This window comes from Phyllostomus hastatus, unplaced genomic scaffold (assembly GCF_019186645.2).
Source record: "Phyllostomus hastatus isolate PE091 unplaced genomic scaffold, TTU_PhHast_1.1 phas_contig_98, whole genome shotgun sequence".
In the NCBI taxonomy this organism is placed as follows: Eukaryota; Metazoa; Chordata; class Mammalia; order Chiroptera; family Phyllostomidae; genus Phyllostomus; species Phyllostomus hastatus.
This window is the reverse complement of record NW_025333999.1, coordinates 11,683,182-11,692,996: the sequence shown is the minus strand read 5'-3', so window position 1 is coordinate 11,692,996 and position 9,815 is coordinate 11,683,182. Positions and strand designations below refer to the sequence as shown.

The following is a 9,815-nucleotide window of genomic DNA, read 5'->3' as shown; positions in this document are numbered from 1 at the left end:
TCAGTCCTGCTTCTTCCGGACACACATCATTTGTGTCCCAACTCCAAGGAGCAAGTTATGATGGCTTTGCATGTGCCTCTCATTTGAGGTCCTCTGAGTTCTGGTTTGGGATGAAGCACCTGGAGATTCAAGATTTCTATCCCAACAACTTTACTTTTTATCAGATGCTTGCATTTTTCTTTCAAAAACTGTAATTTTCAAACTTTGGGGTGAAGGGTAGGCTAAGTAAAGATTTTGACACCTGAAAATGTTTTCAGCAGTTATATTTTCCCAGAATTCACCCTCAGGGAAATACTGATAAAAATGCAGATTGCTTATAATTTCCCAAATAACCTACTCTTAGGAAAGAAAGAGTCAGGGAGTAGAGACTTCTCTCTGAAATGACGTTAACACCAAGCAATGGACTATGTTTTCAATATGACCTTTATTGAGCAAGTACTGCTGTAACACTTAATATCAATCAACGAAAGGTTGCAAACTGTGCATGTCAACGAGGTTCTCCCATGAAAGAAAGTCCATTTTAAACGCACCAGTGAGGTAAACATAATTATTCATATATAGCTTTCTTAAGGCTAAGAGTTCTGTGTTTCATTTATTTTTGGCTCAGTTGGTTCTTTGCATAATACATCTCAAGACATCCCCTCTCCAAGTGCCCCCCTTCCAGCAGTTTAGGAAATTGGCTAATTCCCCAGGTACATACAATATCATGCATTTGAACCCCCCAAAGACGGAGGAGGGAGCATCCTGAGCTTGCATGCAGTTCCCTCATATTGCACAAAGTAAAATACAATGTCTGGAGCCCCCATGGGAGAACCCGTTCTATTTTGAAGCTGTCAATTACATGCATTTTGGAATTGTCATATGGCTTAACCTTTTGCAATGAACTCAAATTATTAGTCATTCTGGGAGACTTCCTTCACTATGGCGTGTGAAGTGACTTTCTCTACCTTTTTAGTAGACACCAGTTTCTCCTCAAAGGTCTCCTCATGCTCTTCGACCTTCTGAGTGACGGTGACAGATTTAGTGATGTATTTTGTAGCACCATCTTCCCCGTCAGTGGTGATTTTTTCTATCTTTTTGGTCACCACCACTTTTCCCTCACTTTTTTCACCGCCCTTCTTTTCATCTGCTGGACTTAGGTCCAGCCCATTGGTAACGACGCCTTTTTCCTCTTCTCCCCCACTGCCTTTCTCCTTTGTCTCCTGTTCTTCCTCCTCCTTGCCTTCTACCTCCCCATTGATGGCTATGTCTTCCTTTGTGGATTCCTTTGAACCGCGATCACTGCCTTCCTCTTCACTCCCTCCCTCCTCTTCTGCTTTCCCCTTTTCACGCTGTTCAGGCTTCCCCTCCTCTTTGGCACCTTTCTCCACGCTCACCTTTATGGATTTGGTGATGGTCACCACCTCCTGCGTTACTTCCTCCTTCACTGGGGATGCCACTTTCTTCTTCTCTAGCTCCTCTTTTGGCTTCTCCTCCTTCTTCTCTACCTTCTCCTCCTTGGGAGCTTCCTTTGCTGCTTCTTTCTTTCCTTCCTCCACTTTCACCTCTTCCTCTTTTTGCTCCCCTTTCCCAGCTCCAACTGCTGCTTTGGGCTTCAGCTCCTCCACTGGTGATTTGGGCGTGGGGGACTTGGCCTTGTCTGGCTTTTCCACCTTGGCTTCTGCTACCAGCTCCGCCTTGGTGACCACTTCTTCCCTCTTTTCCTCAGTTTTCTTCTCTTCCTTAGCTTCAACTTCCTCTCCTTCACCTTCAACCTCTGTCTCCCCTTCTTCTTCCTGCTCACCTTCCTCTTTTTCACTAGAACCTTCCTTCTCAGATCCCCCTTCTTCAGCCTGGTCTGATTTGGCACCCTCATCTTCCTCTTCCTCCTCTTCTTCCTCCTTGTCTCCTTCTTCCTCTCCTTTCAGTTCCAGTGCTGTAGCTTTCACTGGAGACTTTTTGGTTGCTACCACTTCTTCAACTTCTTGTTCCTCTTTCTTTTCTTCTGCCTCTTCTTCCTTCTTTTCTTTCATGGAAACTGCCAGTTCCTCTGCAATAGCTGTCAGGGCCTCTTCCATCTCTGACTTCTCATCTTCCACCTTGGTTTCCTCTATGATCTCCTCAACAAATTTGTGTTGCACCTTTAGCTTGGGAGCCTCCACCTTGGTTTTCTGAATCTTGCTGGATATTGTGATGGAGGGCTGTCGGTGTGTGTAGAGTGGTCCAGTGAGGCTTCCTGAAAATGTGCTGAATCTGGTCTCTTCACCTTCCAGGAGTTTTCTAAGGAAAGAATCAAAGACAAGACATAATTAAAATCTTACTGGGCCTTCTGAGCTTCATGAGTAATGGGAAATGTAGTAGATACCTTTGAATAAGTAGAATCACATAAATAAAGGATTCCATCAAGTCAGTGCAATCCCTGCTATCATTTCAGTGGTATACTGTGTTATATTCAGTGACAGACATGCACAACCACTAACCAATCACTTGCTGCAGTAGCTAACCACACCCAATGATTCGCTAATCAGACCCAGCCACCAAATCCCCATGCTGCGTCAGTCCATTTGGTGCAACTTGAAAGCTCCTTAGTGGTAAACAAACAAACAAACAACCTTTAGTGATCTTCCCAAGCATCAGAACTTTCAGGATGTATATACTAAATTTCTTTTAGCAAATACAATGCTAAAAAAATGTACAAAACCATTTAGCATATATCAGAACTCAGGCTATATAAACCTATATCTACAATAGCTAGGTGCTAATATGGGTGTATCAAGTTATAAACTGATCTGCAAATTTAATCATAAAGTGTTTTTCAATATAGTTACTCAGCTTTCCTGAAAAGAAAGCTAACTCTGTGAGTTCACTTTATTCTTATACTATTATAATGATCTTATTGGTAGTAGAAAAACTGTTTAGTCAATGATTTCCTCCTGTGAACTTGGTCAACAGCAAGATAACATCAGTTAGTACACCTGTAATCTCCTCTCTCTGTCTCTGGTGTATAGCTATATCTATAGATGTAAGTCTATTTACATTAGGATTTATATTTATATATTTACATCTCTAGATCTAGATGTATATAGATATATATCATATATGACCTATATATCGAGACGTATAATCTGTATTATGCAGTCTACAATAGAATACATCTAAATTATCTATACAGCTATAAGAATAAATATATGTTCTAATATATTGATCTATATCTATTCTCAGCCAGATGATGGCAATAGTAAGCTGTGACAGAGAAACAGAGAAATGGAACGTCTTGGTGTTTGTCCTTGACATTGTTTAACATTGAAAAGCTGAAACCACTAGATGAAATATTAAATACTAACGCTCCGTTTTTGCTTCAAACATTTGGAAAACATTTTTGAGTAAAATAAAAACTTAAGCATAGCACTGAAATTAATCTGTGCCCCTTTCCCCCACGTAATGGAAAACAATTTCAACTGATGCAATTCTTTAGAATAATTTCTTTTTAATTAGGAAGGGAAAACAGGCACTGATTTAAGACTTCTGAAACCTGCTTGCTTTACTGAAATGATGAAGGTTCTTTCAAGTCAGCCTCCGCAGTGCGGTATTTCCGTCACGTCCGCAGTGAACACCCTACCTGTACGCAGCGATCTCAATATCCAGAGCCATCTTGACGTTGAGGAGATCCTGGTATTCTCGCAAATGACGGGCCATTTCCCACTTCGTGCCTCGAAGTTCATTTTCCAACTGTTGGATGGTGTCCTGAAACAAACGCAGAACGTCTCCATCGACTCACCTTCCAAACCGCAACTTCTTTCGCAAACCACTTGCTACCCCTCCCCACCTCCCCTCTGCGACTCCTAGCTCCGCAACCCTCTGGGATATTGTTCCCAGATCCCCTTCTCCCGTTAACAAAATCTAAGTGATTCTCAAAGAAACAAACAAATAGGACCAATATAAGATTTCCTGGGCACCTCACTCACTAAGCCCAGGGGATTAAGAATAATTCTAGAGAGGAAAAAAAAGATGCATGGGAACAACCAACGCCTGACCTGGCCCTTCCCATCGGAGCTCTTCGGGCTGAAGCTAGTATTGAGAGTTCTGATTACAGCTGGAAAAGGAGAGAATACATGCGTTTCCGCAGAAGCTATCTTAAAGTTGCTACTTTATCAACTACCCAAATGTATTGTATACCTCCTACTTTAAATATGCAAGCGTGCAAAAACTAGAACTCCCGAGGACAAAAAGAACGTTTGGAAAAAAGGTCAGGGTTTTTAGAAGCTGGCGATAGCGGGCAGGGGAAGAGTGTGGAAGTGACGGGTAGAGGCGAACACGCATTGCGCCTCTAACCTGGGTGTGCGTTGCGCTCGCGCGCACTGGTCAGCAGCGAACAGAGAGCGCGATGGAGAGCGCGCAGGGGCGCGTGCCTTAGTGTCGGGGGCGCGCGGCGCTGGCGCTGGCGCAGGGCTGGCGGCGCAGCCGCGGTTCCTACCTGGTAGCTGCTGAGGTCGTGGTTGTGGCGCTCCTCGATGTCGCTGAGCTGTCGCTCCAGGGACTCCTTGGTGCCGCGCACAGACTCGAGCTCGATGCTCTTGGACTGCAGCTGGCGCCGGTACTCGGCAATCTCTTCCTTGGCGGAGCGGATGGCCTCCTTGTTCTGCTCGGCTGCCTCGGTGAGCTTGGCGTAGCGGCACTTAAACCACTCTTCTGCCTGATGCATGTTCTGGTCTGAGTGGCTCTCGAGCTGGGAGCGGATCTCTTTCAGGGCCGACGAGATGTCTGTCTTCAGGTAGTCTTTGCGCTCCACTGTGATGTGCGACGCCTGGATCTGGGCCAGCAGGTCGGCCACCTCTTCCTCGTGATTGCTCCGTAGGAAGGCCACTTCATCCTGCAGCGACTGCACCTTCTTGTCCAGCTCCACCTTCACCAGCGACGCCTCCTCAATGTCTTTGCGCAGCGCTCGGATGGCCGCCTCGGTGTCGTCGCGCAGCCGTGCCTCCTCCTCGAAGCGCTCCTTGAGCCGGTGGATGTCTTCCTCCAGGTGGTCTGAGTCCAGCTGTACCTGAGCCTTCTCGTGATTCACCATCTCGAGTGTGGCGCGCAGCTCACGGATCTCCTGGTCGTAAGCGTCGCCCAGCTGGGCGTGCGAGGCCTGCTTCTGCCGCAGCGCCTGTATCTCTGCCTCTATTTCCTTGTTCTGCTGCTCCAGGTAGTGCACCTTCTCGATGTAGCCCGCGAAGCGGTCGTTCAGTCCCTGCAGCTGCTCCTTCTCGTTGGAGCGGGACAGCTTGTAGTCGCCTCCTGCTGCGGAGACGCCGTTGAGCAGGGACGAGGATTGGCTGAAGTCAAGGCTGCTCTCCGCGGAGCTGAGCATGGCCGAGCTGTAGGTGAGACGCGGGCCAAGCGCACTGCGCTTGTAGGAGGAGGACACGGTGCTGGGCGAGCCGCGGGACCACGACTGTGAGCGGAAGCCGCTGGACGGCGAGCCGCTAACGCGGCTGAAGCTGGAGCGGGTCTCGGTCACCCGCCGGTAGGCGGACGGGTTGCCCAGCGAGTCCAAAGTGTAGCTCATCTTGGAGGCCTTGGGGTGTGTGGCTGTCACAGCGTTCTGCTGGTCTCGCCGCTGCCCATTTATAGCCGCGGCTGCGGGTCCCGGGCTAGGGCCCCGCCCCGTGGAGGCGGCGGCCGAGGAGGCGGGGACTGCGGGCTCCGGACCGGGGATGGGTGGGGGTGGGGGGAGGGTGTAAAGACAGCCCAGCAGTGATTCAGCGCCTGCTCCACGTGGGCCCACGCCGCATCGGACCCCGGCCTCGGCAGCCTTGTGCCTGGCCCTGCCCCCAGTTCTCCTTCAGTCCTAGACCGCTTGTTCCCCTCGAACCCCCCTATCCGTTTCTCTTCACCTTCGGATTGCGTGTTTCACCCTCGGTGACAGTGTTCACACAACGCCCTTTCTTTGTCTTTTCACTCTTCCACTGTTCCGGCAGCTTTTCTCCACACCCCCTGGCCACCTTGCTTTTTCTTAGCCCTCTGCACTCTTATCCCACGACTTTCTCTTCTGTTGTCTTTTCTCCATTACTTTTTCTTTCCCCATTTTCTATGCTTAATCACTTTTCCCTCTTTGTGGCATCTCTTCGCCCTCCCACTTTAAACCCTCTTTAGTCCCACTCTCGATGCTTTTCTCTGAGCCCCTGCCTCCTGACCTTTTTTTTTGCCATCTGTTTCTTCTTCCTGTCTCCTTTCTCCCCTCCCCCACCGTCCTTCCTCCCCCATCTTCATCTCCCCTTGCCTCCCTCCCCCTCCCCCACTCTTCCTCTTAAAGCAGACCAAGATGAGAGAGTTGGGACTAGAAGAAAAAAACAAAAAGACTCCGAGAAGCAACCGGCCTGAAGTCTTCGGGAAGGGGACAAAGAGGATGGATGGGCCGGGGTAGTTATTTGTATTAATACCTATGTTTTGCTTATTGTTTGGGGAACATCCGCAGCTTCCACGGGGGCGGAAGGTAAGGCTCTGCAGATCGCGGTGGCGCTGTCAGCACCAAGGACAGCGCCCAGACCGGCAAACCTAGGGACTCTGCCTTCCTGGGGGCTCGCGCCCGCATTGCCTGTCAGGTTGGCGGTGTGGGGGTTTCCTACCTCCACTTTTCCCTGATCAAATTAAAACCTGTTTGTAGTGACTTTGTTTGCAGGAGCCAAGCTGGAAACCCACGCTAAGATTTCTCTGCAATGCAGGGTTGGCACCATGAACAGATAGATTGCGGATTTTGAGAACCACTAAACATTCATTAAAGTCAAGTAACAGAAATAATATATTTGTAGCCAATTTGAGTTTTCTCACATATTATGGATGCACGAAATCAAGAGATACACAGCTTGAAATTTGAAGGTCAAATGTTCCTTGGGAGGGGAACTTGAAATCTGCTGAGACAAAAAGTCCTGCGGAATATAATTTCTAAGTTTGAGCACAAACAATTGCCTTAGAATCTTTCTCTTCTGCACTCCCTGTGGGTAACGGTGACGACTGAAAAGCATCTGAATTAATTTAAAATTAATTTAAAAGTTGCCAATCAGATTCACCACAACCTTGAATAAAACCAGATATTTTTCTCCATTAAAAATGTAAAACATTTCCTCATTTAGATTTAAATTTGGAATAGATTTGCCAGGTTTTTAAGCATGTTTGTTTAAACAAAGAGTCTACTCTGACTTCCTGCTGCCTGGTGCACTGCTGTTAAAATGTCTTTTGGGGAAATACATGGTGAAAAAGTTTAGAATACCACAAGACAAAGTGAAGAGCAGTGTGCGGGACTTAATGACCATGTTTGCTGGGGCCACAGGCACAAGTGATGGCATGTGCAATACTGTGGCTGAGGAGAAACCACTGTCTGTGAGAAGTAGAGACCTGGCCTTATTTTTTTCACGCATGTTTTCTCTAGTCCTGGTTTTGTTAAATGGTGAGAGCATGTCAAGCAGTAAGGAATCAGAAAAGGCCTGGGTTTCTAGAGGTTTTTATTTTTAAATTTTATTTTTATAAGATCTCTTGGGCTCCTTGAATTTTAGAGTAGCAGAGGTTAATTTAGGGAGTTACTTTTGGTCCATGAATGTCAAACTGCGGTATTGCAGGTTGTGTGTGGGAAGGCTGTTCTAGTTTGCTGAGTGATGGATTGGTTATCTCCCAAGTCTCCAGCTGTTGGGAGAGACAGATAACAGAGGGAGGGGCTGGCCTGTGAATATTGTTAAAACAGGATTTTCTGGTTTCAGATGAACAAATAAAAGAAAAGAGAAAGGAAATGCCCTGCCCTTTTGTGAAGTATTACCAATCTCCAGGTCGGACTATGAGAAACATGTCACCAGATAAGGCTGACTGTTACTCCTGAAGTAATTATGCTTTAGTTATTTATTAGTTTCTACTTTTATTTAAAAAATATAGAAATCTGTGGCAATTTCATGTTTCATACCCACTGGAAACACTTCCTGTAACGAGAGCAAATGGTTAATGGGCAGATGGCGGCTGCTCTGTTCTTCTGGTCTGCGAAACTGAGATGAGACTGCAGGGAGGCATTTACAAGGAAACACATGTCTAACTTCACAATTAGTCTGTTTTGCCTTGTATCTTAACTAGCTCAGAAATTGTTATGCTTCCAGCCAGTTACAGAAGGAGGAAAGCATTGCGTACAAACAAAATAATGGCCAATTACTTTAGCTCAATTCAGAGAGTGTCTAGACTCTGTAACTTGAAATTGTAACTCCAGTGTCACACACAGCATTGCTCGGTCTGACCACAGCAGTTAATACAAAGATATTACAGTCACCTCATTAAGGAAAGAAGTTCCCATGGCTTAAAAAATGATTGATCCAGTTTCACATGTAGCAAAATGTTTCATTTTGTATTAGGCTTTTCACTTTAATCATCATTTTTGAAGGTGACTTGAAGGTTATGCTCATCAGTGAGTGTAGTGTAAAAACTTTTTAAAAATCTGTAACACTTGTTTTCCCTCTTTGCCTCATATTTTTGAAGAGCATTTATCACACTAATATTTCTCATAGAAAGAAATGTAAGGCTTTGCATTTTTTTTTTACCCTAATGACATAAGGCTGTGGAATCTTTGGAAAGTATGAACAAGAAAGAAAAAAAGCATAAAAATTTAGCTGAATTTTCAACAGTGTTGAGTTTGATACTTTTATAATTTATTTTACATAAGTAAGTTACACATATGATTTAGCTGAAAATTTAAAATTTACACATTTTTATCATAAGTTATGGCATGTTTTAAATCCCTTTAGAGGGACATACAGATCATATTCTGAGTATACTCAGTAGATAAAGTGCGGATGTTAACTGTGTAGTTAAGGGATAGCTAATGTGAGGTCTTAGCTGACCACAGTGGGGAGAGACCCTTTGCACAAAGGGCTTGTTCATATTTGTCATATTCATAAAACATTTGTTGGGTCAAATAATAAGGTGAGAAAAATAAGGAGCTGGGCATTTTCTTCCTTCTTGCCATATTTCTTTACCTTTCAGTGAATATTTTTTCTGATACAGAACAATGTGAGGATGGATGCGGGAACCAGGCAGCAAACAAGAGGCTCTGGAAGGAAGACACCACCATCACGTTGGTAGGTTGGACCTACGATTAGACAGCCTGTGCCTTCTTCCAGCCTGCTGTGATGTCGTACTGTTGAGCTTTTTGCCTGGGATCTGAGGTTAGAACTCAGAAGGAACGATTATTCATACACCATCTTTTGTTAATCAGTGAAGGGGTTGCTAATATAGGGAGCTAGGGACTTTGTCTCTGGGGAGAGGGAACAAAAGAAAAATGAAAACTATAACACTTATTTCTACTTGACCCTGGGGATGTGAAACTTTAAGAGCAGCTTTGACTTTCGTTCTTTTTGATTTCAGATGTTGAAAGCAAAATAAACACATCATCAGGATGGAAAGGCTGTTGTCAGGAAAATTGGGATGTACATGTCTTTATCATCTTTAATTAAACTATGTCCATCTGAACCATGGTGTTCTTTTGCTAGCATTAAACAGTGAAATGATGTTTGTTTCCCTCACCAGAATTTTTGTTCATTGAATACTGCCTTATATTTTGTTAGTGACTATTTTTATGAAAAGTTAATTAAATTATTTAAAAATTTGGAAACATTTCATATCTTTACATTGTTCCAAATATAAGCTTAGTCAGTTTTGAAATTCTGTATCTGGAAATTTCATGTTTTAAGGAGGAAAGATTTAGCTTTCTGCTTTAACATAGCTTGATTTTTTTTTTTTTGCTGTGTAATGCCTTCACCCCACCACCTGGAACCAGTTCTGTCAAAGACAGAGGGGGAGGCCTTACACTATTTTTTTTA

The 9,815-nt window shown here is 44.9% G+C and overlaps 1 protein-coding gene and 1 long non-coding RNA gene across 2 annotated transcripts; one reads left to right on the top strand and one right to left on the bottom strand.

Moving 5' to 3' along the window:
- Nucleotides 1–405: 405 nt before the first annotated feature.
- Nucleotides 406–5,567, bottom strand: NEFM (neurofilament medium chain). The gene is made up of 3 exons (XM_045852818.1): nt 4,454–5,567; nt 3,599–3,723; nt 406–2,259 (listed from the first exon to the last, which is right to left on the bottom strand). Exons 1-3 carry the CDS (start codon nt 5,531–5,533, stop codon nt 894–896), a joined length of 2,571 nt encoding a protein of 856 aa, XP_045708774.1. The 5' UTR covers nt 5,534–5,567; the 3' UTR covers nt 406–893.
- Nucleotides 5,568–7,726: 2,159 nt separating this feature from the next.
- On the top strand, nt 7,727–9,568 carry LOC123828602. The gene is made up of 3 exons (XR_006787473.1): nt 7,727–7,835; nt 9,001–9,074; nt 9,361–9,568. It is a non-coding gene; the product is annotated as an uncharacterized LOC123828602 (long non-coding RNA).
- The last annotated feature ends 247 nt before the right edge of the window (nt 9,569–9,815 follow it).